This window comes from Plectropomus leopardus, chromosome 20 (genome assembly GCF_008729295.1).
Source record: "Plectropomus leopardus isolate mb chromosome 20, YSFRI_Pleo_2.0, whole genome shotgun sequence".
Taxonomy (NCBI): Eukaryota; Metazoa; Chordata; class Actinopteri; order Perciformes; family Serranidae; genus Plectropomus; species Plectropomus leopardus.
In genome coordinates, this window is record NC_056482.1 from 18147155 (window position 1) to 18171626 (window position 24472).

At 37.6% G+C, this 24472-nt stretch overlaps 1 protein-coding gene across 1 annotated transcript in view; it reads left to right on the top strand.

The window, feature by feature from the left end:
* Positions 1–5047: 5047 nt before the first annotated feature.
* The window catches only part of LOC121959589 (splicing factor SWAP), a 62722-nt gene continuing 43297 nt past the window's right edge, over positions 5048–24472 (top strand). The window contains exons 1-9 of the mRNA XM_042508985.1: positions 5048–5400; positions 7900–8063; positions 10508–10639; positions 13658–13734; positions 17252–17477; positions 17709–17809; positions 19861–20011; positions 23195–23456; positions 24214–24366. Of these exons, the coding sequence (XP_042364919.1) occupies positions 5201–5400; positions 7900–8063; positions 10508–10639; positions 13658–13734; positions 17252–17477; positions 17709–17809; positions 19861–20011; positions 23195–23456; positions 24214–24366 (1466 nt within the window). The 5' untranslated portion in view covers positions 5048–5200. The remainder of the gene's footprint in view (positions 5401–7899; positions 8064–10507; positions 10640–13657; positions 13735–17251; positions 17478–17708; positions 17810–19860; positions 20012–23194; positions 23457–24213; positions 24367–24472) is intronic.

The following is a 24472-nucleotide window of genomic DNA, read 5'->3' on the forward strand; positions in this document are numbered from 1 at the left end:
CCAGTCAGGCTTTATGTGATAAATAATTTGACGCTAAATAGAACTATTATTTGTGTGCATGCAGAAAAACATTAACTATGGCATAATAATCTGAGTATTTCTCATACACGCATATAAACTTGTAAGAAGAGAAACTTAAAGAGACAGGTGCTAAAACTAAAAACTGTCTAAATCATGGCTGTAGCTATCATGATGTTACTCATAGGTATGTGGACTGCCGTTTTAAAGTCTCGAGTTCAGCATTTCGACTGTTGCCATTTTGGCTTTTTAGGGCCAGAAGTGACCATAATTGGACGAGTGGGCAGAGCTGTGGAGGAGCGAGGGGTGGATCTGACTTACAGACTGTAGCAATGCCTCGCAGACAGCCTGTCACTTAAATATACGTAACTTCAGGCCTTACTAAAACGTAAATTGGTGAGTTATAAGAAGATTCACCCCCCATACAGTTGTCATGAATGTTGAAATTACCTGTAGAGACCTATACTGTTTTTTTTTTAATTTTTAATACCAGGCTAAACATGGTTATTTCTGCTGTAAAGTTGGACATTTCATCATGGGGGTCTATTTATTATATCTATTTATGATTATTTGACTGACTGTTTTCGAGCCCGCGTCAAGTGGCCATTCGATGAACTGCATTTTTTGGCACTTCCACACTGGCTTCAGTTTATTAACCTCAGAGGTTGCCGCTTGGCTCAAGCCGAGCTCAGACATACCTGCATGCTCTTGCACACATAGAGTGTGGTACTTGTAGGCAAATGTGTTTTATATTGTAACATTTTAGACAGATGGTGAATACGGATATATCCAGGCAGACAGTCTGCGGAAAATAATTTATTAATTGAACATTTAAGCATCTAAACATGTTCTAGTAGAAACTCCAGATGCAAGTATGAACCTAAAAAAGAGCATAATGTGGGACCCTTAAACTTGTTTTATTATTTGCCAAATTAACACAGGTCAAGCCTAGGGACCTCTTGAGCTATGACTGTTGTAAAAAAGGTGGTAACTCTTTACACAGTACTGATACCTGCAATCCATTTTAAACTTATGTAAAGCTCATAATTTTCATGATGCTGTAAATGATATTATCAGGTTGTGTGCTGAAGTTTTTCTCTAAAGAAGAAAAATTAAATTAACTGCTCCACTGTAATTTTAATTATTAATACACACACTAACTGTTTAAATGTGATGTGCAGGGTGGTGACCCAGACAAAGAAAGTGCAAAACTTAGTAGAACCAGAGTGTCCTCCTTGCTGCTGATGTGCTTTTTGAAGCGTTACAACAACAAATTGGAGTCTTAATAGAAGTATAGCCACTTCAACATGTGACATACTTAGTATGCTGCGGTATGCTCTGACAACAAGCTAAGCTGAATTCCCACTGTTTAGACAACTGATCTGAGTTCACCTTTGGTATAAGTGCACCTCACAGTCACTTATACAACAGACCAGAATGAAGAGATAGACAAATCAATAAACAATTAAAGCTTGTTTTTGCTTTGTTTGCAGTGGCAGGTATTAGAAATCATATTGTTTAATTTATATACTAATTATCATAATAATTTACTTGCTAATTTACTTTACTCTCACTCAATGACCATTATTTTTAAGTGTTTGAGAAATGTATGTAATATATACATGCAGTACATTCACTCACCTCTATTAAGTGTGATCATTATGAGCACTTATTCAAACTCTCCTCTGTCACACATCACCTTTACCTGTGTGGGTCAGATGCTGTACGCAGGTTTATCCAGGGCAAGCTGTTGTGATGGAAAAATATTTAAAGAATAAATAAAAAGTGAAAAAAAATCCATTTATCCAAGTCCATTGAAATGATATGGAGAGGCGGGTTTGCACAAGTGTTCTCCAGTGTGCTATTTATTCTCAAATATTTTTGGCTACATTGCATTCATCAGAGAAGACAATAGACGATAAGTGTTTCATTTCCACCAGCTGTGCTGCCAGATTTGCCTAAGAGATTATTGATACAGTTGCATGCTTGAAAAGGACATGAACAGATCTGGGAAGGCTAAAAAATGTTTTCCATGGCTAGATCTGAATTTGCCTGTTTGAAAATAAAACTGGAGATGGAACTCAGTGGTTTACTCCAAATTAAGGACACGTCTAAATTATAAGCTAGACAAATCTTGACAAATCCTTCTCCAAATCCATGTCTGCTGCCAGAGTTACCTTAATTAAAAAAATAAATGAATCATAAAATCAGCTTTTAAGGTCAGTTTTTCCAACCCAGTTGCTAGAATAAATGTTGGCATTGTACATTTCTGCAAACCACAGATATGTAGTTTTACATAATTATGTGGTTGATATGTTGAAACTACGTTTTTTTTTCATGTTTAAACAATGGTTGACATGATATTATGTTTAGACAGAAAAACTACAGGTTATGGTTATGAAAAGATCACATTTTGGCTTAACCCTTTGAATTCTGGATCGACATCAGTTTTCTTGTGCTGCACACATTAACCTTTCACAAGCCAGTTGACCCTTTTATAACGTGAGCAAATTGGTTTGATTTCTCTCAATAACATGGGGAATATAAGGCAATGATCAACTTGACAAAAAATCTCCCACAAATTTCAAGAAATTAGTAAAATATGACGAGAAAATAACCTAAAAATCTAGAAATAAAAAGGGGAGAGAATGATTGGAAAATGATACAAAAAATATAGGGGAAATGTCCCAAAAACTACATCTTTAATTATAAATCATTTTATATTCAAAATCACATTACAGAAAAAAAGAATCAAATATATAAATTAATACATTTTTTTAAACATTTTCAGCATTTCTTAGGTGATTTTGTATATTTTCTTCTGTTTATTTTTTACTTTTTTTGTTTGTTTTTTGTGCATATTTTCAGGTATTTTTCTTGAAACCATTTCTTTTTTCAGGTTTCAAAGGGTTAAACTACCCAGTTATATATGAGTAAAGTAAACTCATATACATGTAATCAGAATATGCCACTTTAGAAACATTGACATGATAGGTATGAAATGTACAATCAAAACATATGCATGGTTTGCAAAAATGTACAATGCCAGTACTTTCCTCTGGTGACTGGGGTGATATTTCTCAATACAATCTTGGTTCCTTCCACGTAAACAGCATAGTTTGCACTCTTCCAAACTTTTCCCAATATTGATACTCTTCAGTAATCAGAAAAGGTAGTCTAGCAGTCTGCTGTTCTGTCTGATTAGCTCTCTCTTCACTGCACCATCACATCTGTATCCACCCATATCTTTTCTCCTCCAGAATATTGAATTAATCTGCCCAACTCAGTATGGAAGAGTACCCTGTGTGATTTGAAAAAAAAACACAAAAAAAACAGACAATTTTCTATCAACTGCACCTTATACCTAGCCATGGAGGTGTCAGACAGCCTAAATGTATGTCTAATCCATGGCCTCAAAAGCGGAGGCTTCAACATTTTCATGACTCAAGAAAAGGAGTTTTGTCTTCACATTTATTTTCTAATCCTGATGACTAATAGCTCTCGATGTTACAATAAGCATGTTTTAATTTTCTGCATGCTGATAACTTAACTAGCCCACTGACATGAACGGACACCATGCTGCCTAGAAAAAAACAAGCATATTTTTAATAGTGGATAAAGTTTGAAACGTGGCAGTCCATTAACCTGCTCACATGGAGCACAGGCCAATTGCCTCCTAATGTGCCCAGCACACCAATAATACTCTTGTATTACACATGAACTGTTGTAGGCGACAGAAAAAAAAAAAAAAAAAGAATTCTACTTTGACCTTGATCTTAAAATAACTCGCTTAAATGCATACTTCAAAAATGGCCATTAGTATTGGCTAACAATAACCAACAGCGTGTTACCTTTCGTCCTGAGGCAAACTATGTTTTCCACCTCCACGATGAACAGAGAATCCAAAAAGGTTAACATTCTTCATAAATTAAAGGGAGGACATGTTTAACATCAGCAAAACCATATCAAACATCTCTTACTAAAACTTGCAGTCCTGCATTTATCCAGTTGTATTTCAGTTCTTTTCAGACACAGAATTTTGCTTAAACATTTAAAAAACATATTAGTACAAAGAGTCTTGTGCATGTGTGTTTTATACTTATAACATTTTAACAAAATTGCATAATCAAAGGATAATCAAAGTTTAAAAAAAAAACCAAAACAATTCAGTGGTCGATACAAAAATTAACAAATTATGAAATAATGACACAAGTAGGTACAAACCAGATAAATAAAATAAAATAAAATAAAATAAAATAAAATAAAATAAAATAAAAAAATAAAATTAAATTAAATTAAAAATAAAATAAAATTAAATTAAATTTAATTAAACTAAATTAAATGTACACAAGTATGAACACTGGGTTATAAATTAAGTTTGGGTTATTTTTATTAGACATTTTTAAGTTAGATGTTGTTTTAAGATATGGATCCAGATCTTTTTTTCCCCCTTTTTTAATTAGAAAGTGGTATATAAGGGGAGTTTCTTTAAAAATGCTGCCTTATGAATGTAAAAACTGGCTAAAAATAATTATAAAATAGATTTTTCATTCTTGGAGAAATTTTGATTCTTTAATATCAGTAACATGTCAGGTTCTTTGAGTGAAATTGCCTTGCCTAAATGTCTTTGGAGATTCGACTGAAATCAGTCCAGAAGACAGTCATATGTACACATTGGAAAATAAGTGTGGTGATGTGTCTATTATATTGTTATGAATCAGATTTAATGTTAAAATGTAGCCTCGCAATCATGCTTGGTGAGTTTAGTGCGCTCAGTACAGCTGCAACAGCCCAAAGTAACAGAGGTTCATTTATCACCAGCACTTTCGGCAAAATTGAAACATTCACTGACGAAAAAACTGCTTCTTAATGCCATATATACATTTTAATTAAAATATATGGCCTAAAAGAGTCATTTTACTTAGGAATTAATACATTTCACAAAAGAGTTGGTTTTAATAATTCAGAAAAATTGTCGTAAGTGCGGACCGGAAACGCAGCTACATTTACTCGCTTTCCAACATGGCGACAGACAGCACGTAGAATTTTGTTTTGGGGTAAAACATCACGGATTATCGCCACAATTGGGCAACCTACAAGCTATTTGGTTATCAGATAACCACTACTATATCTTCATTGTTACTTTTATTTTAGTCAATTCGTTTTCACGAGTCATTTGGAGATGTATCGTCGCGGACCGGCAAAGAAGGACCACAACAACAAACCAGTGAAGAAGGATGTGAGTGACAGTGATAAATACGCCGACCTCTTGGTGTTCGGATATGCCTGCAAACTGTTTCCAGACGACGAAAGGGCTCTTTACCACGAACATGGAAAACATCTTATCCCATGGATGGGGGACAAGAGCATCATGATTGATAGGTCGGTTGAACAAACTTAGACCGAAACATTATGCTAACCATCTATGCTGTCCGTTAGCCTGTTTCAAAATTCAAGGGACCACTTGGAGTTTGTCTTGCAGAAGCTCGGAAATACCTGCAACTGGCGACGGGTGTTTTAATTTATTGCCTGCTAACTTGTTTTTGGATGTGCTGAACTGACAACAAATGGCATCTAAAGTTTCTAGAATAACATGTGAAGATGCAAATCCTTGCCAGTTTTTGCTAACATTAGCCATGATGCTGGAGCGTCAGTATGCACTCAGTTGCCAAGTTGGTAGCCACACCAGAAACTACTGCGATGCAATACAACATTACCACAAAGGAACTGGACAACGTTTATTAAATTAACCCTATGAAACGCGAGCACATTGGCTTGATTAATGTCCAAAACATGGGAAGAATGTAATGAGCAACAAATGAGGAAAAATTCAACAAAATTGTAAAAAAATACAGTTAAAAGTACAAGAAAATTACCTGAACATTTGTTTTGAAAATGAAAAAGGTAGATGAATGATGATGGTGACAATTTTCCAGAGCTTTTAAAACGTATTTTTCATCATCTATAATACTGTGCAAAAGCTTTAGGCCACCATAAACTTCTTTATTTTAGCAAGGTTATAATGACCATACATATTTATTTCTTAGTGGTCTCTTTACTAAAATGCAACCAAAACATAACGCAAATATTTCAGAGTAAAACAACCTGAACATGCTAAAGTAACAATCAAAATAAAGTTACAGTCTTGGACTCCCTTGGGCAGACAATATGAGATTTATAATGCTAATCCTCTGGTATATTTACACCAGGTTTCATTCAAGACATGTACAAAGCTCAATATTAATTGTTTGAGCTACCTTTTGTTATGTTTGTACGATTCCCTGTGTCATACTAAAAGTTCACTTCAGTCTGAAGAAACCATTTTCTTCTGACATTGTACGCTATCTGTATTTTTTGTTTGTATCTTATAAAAGAGACAAAAATAAATATATATTTCCTCTTTAAAACTTTGCTAAAACAACAAATATATGGTGGCCTAAGACTTTTGCACAATGCTAATGTCTTGCCATTTGCAGAACATTTTGTTGCTTATTGCATTTTTTCCCATGTTTAAAAAAAAAATCACACTAGTTTGTTTAATGCTCAAAGGTTGAAATGCATCTGAAAGCAAGTGATGTCACTCTAAGTTTCAAAGGGTTAAATAAAAAGGAAACATCATTGATGTATATAGGTTCTGTTGCAGAGCTGTTTTTATTTGAGTGCATTAGTTGTGCTGTGTACCTCCTAAACTGGCAATGGAGTGCATTTTAGAGATAACAACAAAGCTTTTAATTTTAATTGAGACCACAAAGGTTAGCTTTTAGGTTGGCTTTGCATCTTGGCATGTTGGAAGAATTTCCTCTGGAAACTTTTACTCCAGGCCTATATTATAGTAGAATACAATGGTAGTCAAAATGCAGTATGACACAGAAGATGCTCCCTTCTTTTTGTCCTTTTCAATTGAGATTTGCAGAAAATACCAATATGTGCACAAAGCAAATGACCTGGGTTTTTATGCTGTGCTGACATCCAGAAGGCCAGAGCAAATTCTAACCAAGGCTAAAGTTACAGCACTTAAGGTGATTCAAAATATCACAATGCCAATGTGAAAGTGGGGCTCGACTAACTATGAAAAAGATTAAAGGTGCTTTCTACAAAATGTTACTTTTGCGATGAGGTAATGTTTTGTTGTGACCTCCATACAGAACATGTATTAAATGACTCAAAATAATCACTCTTAAAATAGTGCATTTATTCTTTTGAGTCACCTTGATCTGCAGTGGCCCGACTTGTGTTTCATTTGTACAGCATTTGTATGTGTGTCTTTATCACATAACCCAGTTTCTTCCCCAGCAAGGTAGGCTAAAGGGGTCCTGCCAAACCCCGAATGCCAACCACAGCACCCCATTTCTTTGTCTTCATGAAGAAAACTGCAACTGAGAAGTGGCGTAGAGGGACGAACCCTGGAAAATGTCGTCCATTTGGGTTCTTGCGGATAGGTATTTATGTGCTCGGGTTTGTGTGAATGTAACTCTCTTTGCAGATGTAGAAGTAATGATGAGTGTTACAGGGGGGAATTGAACCCTGTAAGGTAAGAGGCGAGTTGCTTTGTTTGTTTCTCTTTTGTTTTTGATGTAGGGTTGTTGGTTTATAAGACTTGTCCAAGAAGAAAATAGCAGCAGAAAGCTTGCTAGGTATCTTAAGAGCACTAAGGCCCAAGGACTTAATTAGTGCATTAATGTGATGTCTGTATTATGAGAAATTTGACAACTTTTAGTGTTATACAAGTATACTCCCTCATGTCAGACTTACAGAGGTAGACCATTTTTGATGTTGTAAATTTTGGGTTTTAGGTCCCCCCTCCTTTGGTAAGTAGGTCCATATTGTGTATAAAAGGCTTTGTCGATTTCCTTCTCTCTAATCCTTATTATCATCCAACAGATACGATGGGCGTGGTCACTTACATGACCTTTCAGAGTATGACAGCGGGTCATGGAATACATCTTACCAGCTGTCAGAGGAGGAGGCGAGGATTGAGGCGTTGTGCGATGAGGAGAGGTACCTGGCTCTGCACACGGACCTGCTGGAAGAAGAGGCCAGACAAGGTGGGCATGGGGTGCCAGTTAGGACACTTAACACACAAATCTTAATGTGAATTTGGCTTTAGTGAGTCATGCTGATTGATAAATAAACATCTGCTTTCATTTCTGTATTTCTGCATGCACCTTAAAAGATATTAAATAACTTAATCACACACAATCATGCTATGGTTATTTACCTTGTAATATTAAAGTTAGAAATTCATAGGTAGGTAAATAAGTAAACGTGACAGAATTAAGTCAGTTTTTTTAAACTGATGTGCTGTTTACTGTGTACAATATGTAAAGCCTCTTTCCCACTGTTCAAAAAACATACTAACACATGCTAACGTGTGGGAAAGGTTACAATTGGATTCAGTCCTGTGTCAATTGACTTTGCAGGAGTCACTGGTATCTATTGTTAATGCAGCACATGGGTGTATGCAATTATTTTAGCCCATTTGCCGGTGCGATGTAATCATGAACCACCTCAAAATACCATCCGTCTCTGTCTAAGCAGAGCTAAGATATCATTACAAATTAGTCTGCATTGAGTTTAAAAGAGAGGCCGAATAAGTAAGAGATATAGAAAAGAAGTAGCCACCATTACATTTTCACTGGCCTCCATGCTGCTTTCTGCTATTTACTAACTTGTTTTCCGGCCCATCCGTGACGTTAATATCCTTTATATAAATCAAAGGAAAGGAAGGAAGGGCTACTGTTTAAAACATAACGGAAAGAAATGTTCCTTCAGTCTTGTTAAATTGCTGCAACATATCTCTGAGCTGTTTCAGTGGCACATGACAGTAAAGAACATTTGCAGCCAATTTCCTGCTGGCATAAATTTACACCACTTAAAAACTGCTTGATGGTTGCATTCCCCCAGCAGATATTAATTCCCTGTCAGCAGCAGTCCTAACCCTTGTATTTTACTGGCAGATACTGAACCTTGCAGGCAGCTCTCACTTAGGCTTAATAAGTTTGCGGCAGCCAGGGTTGCAGGGCAAGTCATAACTTAACACAAATACTGCCAACATGGTGCAGCCACATGGCCTCAGTTACACTGAAATGCTCCCAAATCTTTGATGCTCTGTGGTGTTGATTTCTGCCTTTATTACTGATGTCTTGCCCTACTTCAGAGTTAAAATCTTTACTCTCTTCATAGACAGTCTGTGTCTGAATTGGTGTCCTGAAATGATTTAATCTCATTGCCCCCTTTTTTAATACGTTTCCTACAAACTAACATCTAACACCAATTTGACAGACAGAAAAGCAGCGACTCTGACAATTGCTCTATACTGCTATACATCTAGGCTTCTTGGCAAAATCTGAATTTTCAACATTCCGGTTACATCCCGTTCTAAAGCACTTTCAGCTTTCCATCTTTTTAAAAACGACTGGCTTTGACTCAGAGCTCAACAGCTGCCATTTCTATGGAAATCACTTTCAACTCTTGGATACTTGCATCTCAGTCGTTTTACATTATAATGAAACAGGCTGTTTTGATGACAAAGCACCCTTCTGAAAGACAGACTTAATGACTGTAATTGAATTAATAAGCTACAGTTTTATGTGAAATATGGTGTCTTATGCCCAAACTGACAGGACAGAACGAGTCAGCTAATGATTTGTGTCACACGCACACACTTACATGCTCACTGCAGAAGGTTCATACCCCAGACTAGTTTGCCCTTGAATTTGGAGGCCTGACCCCATTCACTCAGGCTATTACCCATCTGTCCACTGAAGGGACAGCAGGATAGCATTAGAAATATTGATATTTTTAGTGGCAATTTTGCCCTTGCTTCTTTAATAAAGATATAGTTCGCCATGAATTTCAATAGAAGTGTGTTTGTATCTGGGGCCAAATTACGATGTAGGCTATATTTATCTAGCAATTCCTTTTCTGTATTTTAAAAAAAAAAAGATTAATGTGCTTGTAGAAGGACTTGCCAAATACAATCTCTGTCATATATAAGATGTATAGCATCAATAACATTGTCATTATTACTATATAGTGACTATAATCAGTTATTATAATAATGAATGATTGTTAACCTAACCATTTAAGCGATTTTGTCAAATCGTCAAATTTGGCACTAACGCCCGCTTAGACTCAACAATGAAATTTGTGCAAATTCAGTGCAAACGTCCGCTTTGAGTCAAGAATGAACTAATTAGAGCATGATGGTCAAAGGTCACTGTGACCATTTGTCAGTCTCATTCTTTTAAACGTGTTTCTCAAAAAAAGCTTCAGAGAAAAGCAAAAACTGATTGGACTTTGGTGGTCAAAGATCATTGCGACCTCACATCGCATCCATGTTTTCACAGACGTGATTGATTTATTGGTCCTGCTGGTCGTAGTAGTTTTTGTTGTTGTTGTTGTTATTATAATAATAATAATAATAATAATGATAAATGCTGAAAAAATTAGTCACTCTCTGCATGGTGTGTTTTTTTTTTTTCCACAGAGGAGGAGTACAAGCGTCTGAGTGAGGCTCTGGCCGATGAAGGCACCTACAACGCAGTGGCCTTCAAATACAGTGCTGACTACTATGACCCCTCTCAGCCCACTGAGGAGGAGGATGCTAACCGGGAATCAGGTGAGAGCTCATCACTCAATAACTTGCCTAAGAAGTCACGTAGTTAGTCACGCTCAGATACTCACAAATGGACACTTCTGTAGAAAGAATGTTACAAAACCAGGAAAGCAAAACACCTAACACAGCTTATAATGATTCATCTAACAATGCAAAGGACACAACCTTGCAGAATGGTGCTTTGCAAATTAAACAGTGTCATTGGTTATTCAAGGTAATCACATGACTGTATGCATGAACATGTACTGCTTGAAAATCTTGGGTCTCTGATATACCCTCTCTGTCCTTGACACGCCTGTGGGGGGATCTGTGCCATGTGTAGCTGCTTAACTTCTGAATGTTTTTCCTGCTGTAGCCTGCTGTGAAGAACACAGCAGGTCTGTCTAATCCATTTCTTCTTTTTTTTAACTATTCTAATCCATACGACCATCTGCAGATACACACCCTCCAGGGGGCTGCTGACGTTGAATTCTTGCCTGCAGAGCACACGGTGAACGTGTCAAACATATTTGGAATTTTACATATTCCGCCCTGCAGTTGTGGCATTAAGAGAATTTTAAAATTTCAGCCATGAGTGCAAGGAGGTTTGACATTTAGCCTGCTAATCACCTGTGAACACCAGCATCAACTTTGGTTGCCTTCCATCCATATCAGACTTAACATGCACAGACACACACACACACACACACACACGAGCACACACACTCCTTCAACTTTAAATATTTGATGTAAGTTTGCTGGAAGCACTTTGTCCCAGTCAGCCAGTGGCCTCATAGTAAAGCAGACTAGATGCCTCTGTCTCTGGGGAGATTATAGAGCTGAGTTCAGAGTATGATCTGCAGTAGAATTGTCCTGTGGGAATAATTCAATAAGGGTCAAGTCACAGTGGCAATTAACAGTCTGAACTACAGAATTCCTGGCGCAGTTTTTTATTTCTTGTCAGGTTATTCCCTTTTCTTGTTTTAAGTCTGTGATGGTATCACAAATACGAAATCATGAAAAAGTCGCCCACCACAATGCAAACGGAAAGCCACAGTGAGAGACCGTTTGGGTGGACAGTTACAGAATCACATAATCATAATATTGATCAAACAAGTGTCACTAGTGTTCGCTCCTAAATGAAAGCCAAGTAAGACAGGAGGCTAATTGCAGTACAAGTTTCTATCTGTTGTCTTTCTTAACATAATGACAATGTTATTCTTATTGTTTAACCTCCCTGTATGACCCCTCACTATAGTAACTGTTTCCCAGTCATTTCACCCAATACACCCAATAATTTCATATCCTGTCAAAAAAAGGAACACTTTTTTTCACACAATTTGAATGTGCAGTACAAGTGAGGCGATACCAGGCAGGATAAAACCTTTATATATATATATATATCTATATATATCTATATATATATATATCTATATATATATATAATATATATATATAATGGAGATCATGAGTTAAATAACTCAGCAGCCTGATATAAAGTAACAACACAAGAGAACGTTAACAACATTTACAACAACCACGTTAGCTTTCTCGCTTTAGTGTCTTTTTATCTAGCTAACTTACAGACATGAACACAAATTTTGTCCATCCCCTTGCTTGTTGAACGTGTGACCAAACAAATGATTGCCGGTGAAAAATGCACCGTTAATGGAAGTTATTAAGCTGGAAAGCTAGCTAATTAGCTGATCAGCAGCAGCCCATTAAGCAGCAGCTTATGAATTTACCTGCTAATGTCCCTCCATTCAGATGCTGATGGGGCCCTTACTCTTTAATATCACTGCTAACAATATACTGTTCCTCTATGAATTGAAAGCAACAGCCAAGTTTGTTTACTTCTTCTTTCCTTCCATGTTACCTGTGGAGCTACGGCTCAATTAACAGCTCTATAAACAGCCCTTTTAATTTTTGTATCTTGTTGTCCTTGAAATATTACAATCTTTCTCTCTGATTCTACAAAATAACATTGTAAAAAGTAAAAAATGATTGGCTACACATTAGCAAGATAGCAGGAGAATGTTAATATTGTATTCTAGCAATGCATGCGCTGTTCAGCAATAGCTGTAGTTTGCATGGAGGCACATTACTAAGACCAGGCTTTGTTAAGCTTACGTTTGATGGGCACAACTGATGAAAGGTCAACAACAAAGAGCAACTTAGCAGTTAGGCTTAGTCGAGACCAGTTGGTGCAACCTGCTCCTGAATTCCACGTATTTTCTACCTATTTGGGACTATTGCTTGTCCTACACACCTCTATAAGCGAAGTGCCCTCTTGTCTGAGTCAATATGTGGTCATGCAGTAGCTTTGAATAGTGAAAAGTTTGTGACTTGGTGACAGAGTAAATGGGAAGAGTGCTGGATTGCCTTTAAAGAGAGAGAGTGGATCCATTTTGATGGGTTAGTTGTAATGTGTGATAACCATTAAGTTTTACATAATATACCACTTTAGAATTAGCGGCCAAATACAAGCTAGTCGACCGTGATAATAATCCTGTTATATAACTCAAGTGATGATTAAGAGCATGTCTTCTTTCAAAATTGGGGCACTGTTTGGAAAGCCATTACATTGTCACTGAACTGGAGTTGAGATGTGACATAAGATAGAGTGAACATATGAACACTGCGTAGCTTTCAGGCTCTGCAAAAAGTTGGTTCCAAAACTATATGATGGCACAACTTACATGACGAGCCAAGTGAACAGTGTAGGCAGACTGGCTTTATTTTGTCCTGCAGATGCTATGTCGTAAATTAATGGGCTTCTCTCTTTTATTACTGTGCAAACTCCTCACAGTACAACATTAAAAATGTTAATCTACTTTCCACCTGGCCTGTACATTTTTATCAAGTGCAGAGGAAGGAATGTAGATGAAAAGTGTAATATTACAGTGATACATTTGTATAATGGATGGAAAAGTTACTGCTCACCTGGGTATATTTCCAGCAGGGTGTATTTACTTTCTGTTACAAATGACTAACAAGAGTTAATTTCATTTGTTCTGTCCTAATGTCTCTTCACGTACATAGAAGAGGCAGAGCCGGAGGAGAGTGAGGAACCGTTTGTGGCTCCCCCAGGGCTTGCTATCCCTCCTGATGTGGAACTGGTGAGTATTAAATATCCAGATGGCTTACTGTTGTTGATACCCTATTGTGCTCTTATACACAGTATATAAACACAATAACTGGGACATTCTCTTATTGGCATCTTGTGACCACTCCCAAATGAACTGTTAGGTGTGTTCTGAATTAGTCAGGCCTGTGCAGAATTGATCACTGTGCACACAGTACATGCTGGTTCTGTTCGACATCATCTCAACTTGCTTTGACCTTGTGCAAATATAGGCGATGACTAACTCACAAGATCAGGACTCATTTATATGTCGATTAATTGCTAGAATTTTGTTTTTCTGTCTTTAGATTTTTTTGTCCTTCTGTCTGTAAGTCAGTAAAGGTTAATTCTGTTAACAGAAGAAATGTGTGGTTGATTACACTTAATGCTTGAATAATTACAAACCTACACAAACTTTTAGTCCCAAGTGCGATGCGAAAATTCCTATAATGATGTGTGTGTATCTGACAAAACGATAATGGAAACTGTGTCACATTTCTGTTTTTCCTCTGTCTGAGTATTTTGACTGCTGAGTGATGGTTTTCAATTTTAAAGGAACAGGCCCAGTAATCCAGACCAGACAGCCAATTTATATGCGACAGCAAACTGATATGGTGGCATGCATTACTTAAGAATTCCAGCCTTTCTAAAGGTATATGTGGGATAAGTGAGTAATATGGAGGTAAAGCCATGAACGCGGTTTTGATGATCGCAGGTAGCTTATGCTGTGTTTACCCCCAATTAACTGTCTTCCATTACAATTTAGTTTTGTTTTTTTATTTATAAGGGCACAGGTAACATGTCTTATATACTCCCTGTGATTATAATAATCCAATTCATTTCCATGTGTGCATTTTGTAAACACTTTGTGTTAGCACCTTATTTTGAAAACTGGATGCATACACATATGGTCCGATTCAGTGCATTTACCATAAAGCTCAGAATATAATTGCACTCCAACTTAAATGGCTGCTGGCTTGAATAAATCCTATAAGCTCCTGTGCTTCTCTGGTGATCCAGAGGCAGTGTATACATTGCCTGGTTGATGGTGTTTGTCTCTTTCAAAGAAATTAAAATAATTCTGCGATGGCTTTTTGCCAGACATTGTTCACTTCTTGGAAATGCATCATGTCGCAACTCGTATGCTACAACTGGAGTGAATAATGCATGCTTTTTGAAAGATTAACCACAATGAAAAGTTAATCCATCTAATAAAAGAATAACACTGCAACATTCAGAAGTGCAATACTTGAACTATAGATGATTAAAGGACATTATTTTAACCTTACATATCAAGATTATTTATAACATCATGGCATAAACAGTAATAACAGTTATTGGAGACAGATTACAAGCTGAATGGATTGGGATGAACAATAAGAACAGGATGTCTAACAGGATTTAAATATTTCTGTAAAGAGTTTCTACCAGACATTGTTTGAGGTGGGAAGCCACCCAGATCCTGACACATCTTGTCATTACATGACAGTCTAATCAATAGCTATTCAAGCATTTCCCACGTGAAATAGCATCTCTTTTTCTTCCCCCTAAAAATGAAAGGTTTCTGTCATAATGGTAATGGTACCACAACTCTGCTCCAAAATGGCACATACTTGCTGTATGCAGAAATGTACTTTTATACATATAGGCAATGCTTCACATTGACAAAACAACATTAAAATAACAACAAACAAAAAAAAATGGATTTATATGTTTTAAATACTTTGCTGCTGCTTTGTTCCATCTGGTCTTTTTATGTTTCACAGTCTTCCCTTAGAACCAGACTAGTCCACAACCCGAACTCTCAGCAACCCCTTTTAGCTGCCACTTTCTTATGCATGAGTGGAAAGACAAGCTTTAATGTTGGCATGTACTGTGTACACATTCAGTATATAGCATACTGTGTATAAAAAAGCCAAAAGACCCTGGTGCATACATAGAGAGCACAACATAACTGCTGTACATGATATGCATATAATATTAATGTCTGCTCCCTAGATTATGAGGGTATGTCCTTCTCTTTGAAGACATTTCAATGTGGTGTATATGCTTGAGCATTATCACTACACAGTACAAAAAAGGTGATATTCTTACACCTGTTTTACTTTTTAAACAGAGAAAACACAACAATACACCTTCTGAATTCATGTTTCCTTCTTTTACCAAAACTAAGGCTTCTGCATTGCGCAACCTGTTGTTAGCAGCTCTGCAGCAGTGTTGCAACAACGAACGCTTCCAGTGTGAAAACACACTGCTCACGCATGCAGTGTGGCCAAGGTGTAACCTCTAGGGCACGTGATGCACACTGCATGCCAAACATCCTCAATACAGCCTCTCCAGTGTGAAGTTAATAGAAAGATAAGGGTCTGTATTTTTGAGGTTATTGAAAATCCAATATTAGGGTTTCTGAATACCCTGGATACAGTCCATGTCTAGTGGACAGAGGATGCTTTTAATTATGCAACTGATTCGTTCCATTCCGCCACTTTTTAAATTTCTTCGTTTACTCATATGGTTGTATCTTGCTTGAATTACACTACTACTGCTCTGCTTTGGCCATATCCATAAATTTTAAGAAAATATGGACAAAATGAACACAGAGTAAGAACAGAAGGCTCTATCTGTGTCTGTATCAAAAACTGAGTATAAATTAGCCTTTAATGGGCATGCACCTCACTTGATGGGTTCAAGATGAGTATTTTTTTATGTGCTTACTCGAGATAAGAAATGGCTGTAAATCGTACGTCATACTCAGGGCACTGGCATGCTTTATGACTGTTACATGTTAGTTATGTTTTGCTTTGGGTCTATGGCGTAGACGTGGCAGAGGATGCTTTGTATGAGTATATCACATCGACATAAAACAAGTATTACACACACCCTTTTTACCTAATGGCTAAGTCCATAAATTGGAGTGTGAAAGGCCCTTGTATGTCAGGAAGTCCTTGGCAGCTCAGAACACAATAATGGTCTGTTAGTGTTGGACACTGGCATCTTTCTGGCCGGTGTCCTGAAAGGTAGTATTTATTATGACTTTCATCTTGATGAGGTATGTGTGGTCTTTTCAGAGATTTCTGCACTTCTCTGCACTCACAAGGTAATGACAATGGTTAATCATTAAAAGCACACAAGGGGGACAATAATGAATGAATAATGGACCACTTCTTGTTCCACTGATTTCCACCCCATGTGTATTTTAAGAATTAATGTCATCACAATGAACATAAGAGTGCCTAGCATAGAAATGCCTCAGAGACAAAATGGCTTGTGTCCTTGGTATGAGGAAGGCCTTTATAAACTGTGCTTTGCATTTTAATGTTATGTTCAGCTGTCAGGTTCACTAACTCTTATGTGTGATGATCCCTATTTTTCACTTTTGCTTCCACAAGCGACATTTCCTGTTATTGCACTTTTTTATAAGAAATCAATAATGGTCATGAAATCAGTGCTTGCATTCAGTCTGTTCAGTTTAAAACATATGTGTTCCTTTCTTCATTTTTTTTTCCTGGTAGCCGGCAACCATCAAGACCCATAACATCATCGAGAGGACAGCCAACTTTGTGTCTCAGCAGGGGGCTCAGTTTGAAATAGTCCTGAAAGCGAAGCAGTCTGGTAACTCCCAGTTTGACTTTCTTCGTTTTGACCATTACCTCAACCCGTATTACAAACACATCCTGCGGGCCATGAAGGAAGGTCGATACAACCTCATCTCCACCAAGAAGCAGGAGCAATCGCAGGGTGAGTTATGGAAAGCAGTCACTGAATTCATAGGTGTCATGTTCCCACACAGACGCTACATATGCAGAATCAAGAATATCATGTACTGCAGTTAATGCAGAAATATTGCATCTGTTATACATGAGCAATCGAAGAATACATTGAGAAACACTGCATTAATTATATGCTACAAACTTGTTCATACATACTGTATGTTCACTACTTTTTCCTTTTTTTGCCTTCTTGCTGCAGAATCCCACTCTGACGATTCAGATGACGATGGAGATGGCAGTTATCTCCATCCCAGCCTCTTTGCCCCTAAAAAGTGCTCTCGCCTGGAGGAGCTTGTGAAGGTAATGTTAATAGAATGTAAGCCACCCAGTGTGGAGCTTTACTTGTTGGTTGCTACTTTATATTGTGATGCTGCCCTGCAAAAAAGTATGTACCTAAAAAACTTTTTAATGAGCCAAGAAAAACAGCCCAGGTTTTGTCTTCAAGCATTTTCAGGCAATTCGATGGGTTTTAAAAACGTTACATAGCTTTAAGGGTAACTTAGGTATGGACCCTATTTTCCCATGTTTTTGTGTCCAAGTGACTAATGGGAACAACATTTTTTGAAACTGGTCTAGCATTGAGCAAGATGAAACAGGCTGCAATGAAACCACTCAGGGCATTTGTACAATGTCAATTAATGTTCTCTTAAAATGCTTGGTTTTGTAACTGATATGTTCAGACTACTAGTCTTAAGGCTTGGACACACTTTTTTGCATTGAATGTCTGTGGACAACTATGGTCCCACCATGCATGCATGGTGGTATTCATAGCACCATGAATGGCCCGTATCAGCCCCCGGCAGTAAATGGAAGGGCTGGGAGGCGAACTTACTGTCCTACTGCCAACTCAAGTGAAAGTGAAACTAAGTAAATGGTGCTGGATCTGCAGTGGAGTCTGTCAAATATCCAAATTAAAACTATTTTGGCGAGGCAGCTGCAGCTGGCTTGACGGCAGTGTTCTGGACTAGACTGGAGTGTGGAATAAGAGATTGGAGATTGCTTCGTTGGTGCACTTGCTATTCTTAGTCTATGCAGCCACAAAAAATGGGCTGCACAAGCACATCCTGAAAGATGCAGGTGAATGACTACATTTACGTCTGGCAGACATGTAAACTGTGAGTTGGCCCTAATTGTCTGACAACATTATAAAAAGGATCTTCAGAGAGATAGGTCTTTTTGTAAAAGACAAAGATTCTTTTTGTTTAACCAGAAACAGCCCTGAATTCGCCGTTGTCAAACCCACCAGACACTATTTAAATAAAGAGTAGTTTTATCATCATAAAACATACTAAGTTTACAGAAACAAAATAAAACTAACAAAAAGCTGTTTTGGTTTATCCCCCACTGTTCCAACAATCACCAACTCTGGTTTGGTTAAAATTAACCCTTAATTCACACAGTTCTATGTGAAAAGATATTGGCTCTATGCACACTAAAATAACTTTTTAAAAGCTGTTTATGGAGTTTATTCTTTAACAGATACGTCTATGTCACTACAAATATTTCCATATTGTCAAGCACTTAAAATAATTAGCTTGTTGGTGGCAAAACCAGTACTCGTAGTAGACATAGATTAACAGTGCACAAATGCCCTGAGTGGTTACACTGCAGCCTGTTTTGCCTGTTTTGCTGCACTCTCAATCAATACTGGACCAATTTTTTAAAAAAAATGTTGTTACTTAGAAACAAAAACATGGAAAATCAAGGTCAAGGCTGAAAAATACAAAAGTTACCCTTTAAGGCATATGAGAGCAGGCTGCTCATCTTAAGGATTCAAACAGAAAATGTATAATCATGCTTTATGCTGCAGTTCAAACTGGAAGTTGAACACTGCCTGCCATGTGAATAACTTTTACATGCTGTTAGTTGTGCTCGTGTCTGTTACTGCATTCTCTAATAACTATATTCTGTTTCCTTGTCTTCATGCTGTTACAGTTTTTTGTTCATACTTTCATGTGCATTGTCGGGAGAACAGTCATTAGTCTTTAACAGAGCAGCAAGAATGGAAGCATGTCTTTTTTAAAGAAACATAATGAGCTCTTTTAATAGCAAGCTGTCCAACAGTTGCCTCCCATCAAGAGGGCTTTCCTTTTCAAATCAGCCACTCTAATTTTCTACTAATGATTCATATTTCATATTTTATGGAGTTAACTATTAAATTCTGTATGCAGTGCTTAAATATTGCACAGCATTTTATGGTTTCTGACTTCATAGAGGTTTGAATATTTATGTGTTATATTATGACTGTAAAATGGATCTGTCTCCTCGCTTGTGGTGTGATTTCAATAGCTTAAGCATCCCTTCACAAAAATAATAGACAGTTTTTACAAACTGACCTTCTACTTCTGCAGCCTCTGAAAGTTATGGACCCAGACCATCCTCTGGCAGCACTTGTGCGAAAAGCTAAACAGGAAAGGAATGGCACAGCAGCAGTAGTAACTGAACCAGAGGAAGTGACGGACCCAGCTGCATCCAGCACACCAGCTCAGTACACCGCTGACCGTGAGTATAGATTTTTAGGCCTGCACCTAAAACAAATAACAAAAAAAAAGGAATGATCAAAAAAAATGCTTGGTGTTTGAAAAGGTGTTTGAAAGCAGCACTACAAACTTGATGTGGATCCAGGTTTCAAAGGGTTAATTGCCCTCAGATAGTCTGAGCTAAAATGGTACTGAACGTCCCAGTGTGCTGTAGTGCTTGAACCACAAATACTTGTGCATTGCAGTAGTGAAGCTCTTAACAGCTACTTCATGAAATTACATGAATTTGACTCACATTATTGAAGCTAATGTAATGCCTTGATAGTTGAAGTATATAGCCGGTCTGATGAAAGTTCATCTAAGATTATATATATAAACTGAATGAAAATGACATTTGAACAGAATGAACGGCGTGAAAAAAATAGCACATCTTTTAAATTTAAAAGAATGCCTGGTTCGTGTACGCACTGTATGCAAGAACATGTGCGTATTCATCCATGATGAGTCACATCCAACACCACTCCACGTTATTCATCACACTCAACAGTAATTTGTTCCTGTATGTCTCTACCCCCTCTGGACTGGTTGCTTAAATAAACCCGCGGTCATTGGCCCCTGCTGACCCGTGATTGTTTTCTTGTCCATTACTGCAATTTATTCATTCCTAAGACAGTTGTGGTGGGTGTCCTTTGGTCTGTTCTGTGCTTGTGGATGACCTAGCTGCTTAATGCCGCTGATATGCATTGCTGCTCATAACGGGGGCTGTTAATTTGCTCATCCATGTAGCTATGCTAGGCTTGGTCCAATGAGAAAGCCTTCTCTTGTCCTTTGAACATTTTGTTTTACTACTTATGATGTAAATACAGGGTGTGGATAATAAGTTGCTCCATTACCTCTTTTGTACTGGATTTTATCCCTTAATTTAGTGTATTTAATCACTCCCTCTGACCCTAATAGATACGAGACCTAACAATAACAGCAGCATCAAAAACACCAGTGTACTTCAACATAAAAGTCAATTTATGAAATCTATCTACTGATCTGATCATCTATCTGTGTGACCCTCTATCTGACCAACCATTTAAGTAAATTTCCCTTTTGACCTCCCACTTACAAATCTTAAATCTAAGTCTTCATCACAGCTGTAGCACATGTCAAGTTTGTAAATGAAAGCCCCTGCTATGTATTTTTTTTTCTCAGACTAAAGAAAATTGAAAAGTCAACCAGCTCAGTGACTAATGTGTTAATATCACACTGTCTCCACTTTGACATTGACCATTTATTTTGTCCCTGTCCCCATACACCCCCCCACTCCTCTTCCCCTCTCTCTTTTCATTAAGGAGGCTTGGTAATACAAATTCACTGATAAGGGAGATGACCCTTTCGCACATAGGTTACATCTTGATTTATATGCTCTTCAGTCTGCTGATTTAAATTAATTACTGCGATGGACATATTAAACACAACATAAAAACATAGCTTGACACTGAACAAGAAAGCACAGCACACAAAACAACCACAACACAAAGCAAGCTTTAGCAACAGAAGGCCAATCATAGCCATATAATGAACACTTCTACACCATTTCACTCTTAAAGCCTGACCACACTAATGTGCTTCTGTCCAGCGGCCAATACAAATGCAGTTGCTTACACGTTGCCTCCACTCTTTGGAATTATTTTAACTATGTCAAAGCAAAACAAAACAAAACAAACAAAAAAATAGATTGTACAGGGTTCACACAGTCATGGAAAACTTGGAAAAGGAATTAAATTTTACAATTACATTTTCCAACCCTGGAAAAGCTGTGGAATTTTTGAAAATTATTGAAAGTTTTGGAAAGTCATGGAGTTTTGTTGTGTGTAATGGAATTAATTGCTAGTCACTACCTTGTGTGGATAACCTCGTAAGTATTGTAACATAATGGCACATTTATCTTCTCTATCTGTCAACGTAACATACCTTTAAACCTTTAAAAACCTTGGCAAAAAAATACTTTCTAAAACATTAGAAGAAGGCAATGAGCCACACACGGAAATGACCCCAAGAATTAGGAGAAAATTAATAGATAGTACCATAAAATTATCTGAAAATTAGTGGAATTAATATTTTAATTTCTTGCAATTTGTGGAAGATTTCAAGCTGCTGGTTTGTCAAACTGCTGTTTTCCACGTTTTTGATAGAAATCGCACCAATTTGCTAAGTGGTTCAAAGGGTTAATATGAGTTTGAGTTTGAATATGATATGTTTAGAAAACATAGGGCAAGTGGGGCAATATATATATATTTTCTTATTATGGGTCCTTGAAAAGTAGTTTGGTCCATGTCCTATTTACAAACGTTGAGTAGACAGGGTTTATGATTGAGATATTTTGGCTTCACATTTAGGGAGCTGTCATACCATCTGTCTTTATATGCAGTCACTGGTCAAAACTAAGTACAGGAAACCGTAATGCAACCTCCTGCAGTCGCACTTCTTGATGTGTAAAAAATGCACAGTGTAGCCAGTGTAAACAATCCCCCATAAACAGCTCACATTTACTGTATATTTACAACAAAAAGAGACAAACCATTGGGTTTGGGGTCAACTTAATACCTTGCAAGAGAAAAATTATTGCGGTCATAAAATGCTATATCTTTGTCCAGTTTTTCCTGCCTTGAAGATGTAATTTCAACGGAGAGTGAGCACAAATGTGGCATTTCTGTTATTAATAGGCTCACTAAATAAGCCTAGATTCTATTTCCAGTGGCAGATGACTTTCCCCTGACCTGTTGATGTTCTTCACCAAGGTCGAAATAGAAAGACTCTGAAATGAATTAGTAAATCATCCCGTAACTCTTGTGAAAGCACCATAATTTCACATAACGCCTAAACAATTGTTTCCTGTACTTCCCACTTTTCAAGTCAACTGTACAGGGGATTGACACAAGAGCTATACACCATAAAGCATTACAGCATTATACCAAACAATTGCCTTTCAGCTCATAGCAGAGCTGAGTCAACAGCTGTGACTGCCTCAACAAAAATTGAACATTACAATCCTCTCAAAGCCTGTCTTTATTGTATGGCTGTGGGAAAAGGTGGCATTATATTATGCAGTTTATGTTCACATGAAGTAACAGGAGCTGTTTGTACTTCATCAGGGGCCATTCAAGTATTTTTGGAAGGAAATTCATGTACTAATTTCCTCCTTATTTCTTTACAGCTAATGCAGCAGCAATGTACTACGGGTACTACATGCTTCCTGATGGGACTTTCTGCTTGGCCCCGCCTCCTCCTGGGATCGATGCCAGTGCGTACTATAACAGCATGCCCTCAGCTGTCATGGCTGCTCCTACCTCGTCTGAGGCTTTGCCTAGTCTGGGAACTACACCCACCCCTCCTGAAACTATTGCTATGGCACCACCAGCTACAGTCGCCTCTCAGGTCACCAGCTCTGCTGCTCCTGTGGTTGTACCAGAAACCAGGTAGGAACTAATGGTCATCCATGTTTCATATAAAGTTTTACTGTTTTTTTTTATATAGTCAACAAGCTACCAGCAATAAAAGATCACAAATGCCATGACATTCTGTACATTAAATTGTGAGCTGTAAATGTACAACTTCTGAGCAGAAGAGAGATCGTGTTATCACGGAGCCTTACATTGCAAAGTGTGTCTTCCTCTGTGCCGCTGCATCGCTGCAGCCTTGACCAAAGGGGAGAGTGAAAGTCAAGAGCGTTCACTCTACAGCAAAGTCTTGGGACCAAAACATTCCCCGGGGGCACACTGTGCAGCGCACTGACTGGCAGAGAAACCAAAAAAATGACTGCTTGGCTTAAAGTTATCTTAGTCGACTGAGGGGTCTGACTGATGATTCAAACCTACTACTGTCAGGGAGCAGCCCTATCCCTGTGTGATACTAATTTATCCTGATAGTTTCAGTGACATTTAAAACATGATTGATATTTTTTGTGCTTTTGGTATTTTTCTCCGTTAAGAATTTAATACCATGAACCTTTTGATTGAAGTAATTTTATTGGAGAACCTGATCAAAAACTTCTTCAGCTTAATCAGTGTTTTTAATTAAAAAGCTTAATTTGCTCTAGGCATAGGGTGTGAGTAATCACTTAAATTAAAGACCGTAATTTAATAGAGCAAGACCCATGTAAGAACAGATCACACCTGTTTTAATAGCTGAAACTTTTCTATCAGCTTAACATCTTTAATTTCCCCCCCAAAACAGTTTGAAACCCGAAGCTCCAGTTTCCACACCAGCAACACCAGCCATCATTCCCCCTCCGCCTGACACCCAGCCAGTCATAGACAAGCTGGCTGAATATGTCGCAAGAAACGGTCTTAAGTTTGAGGCCAGTGTCCGTGCCAAGAATGATCCACGGTAAGTGCTCTTAGCAGAAATAAATCTCCTATACCGATCACATCTTGGTTTTAGGAACTCTTATCAGTAACTTTAAGTTCAGATATTGTAGAGCCCCTTCATCATC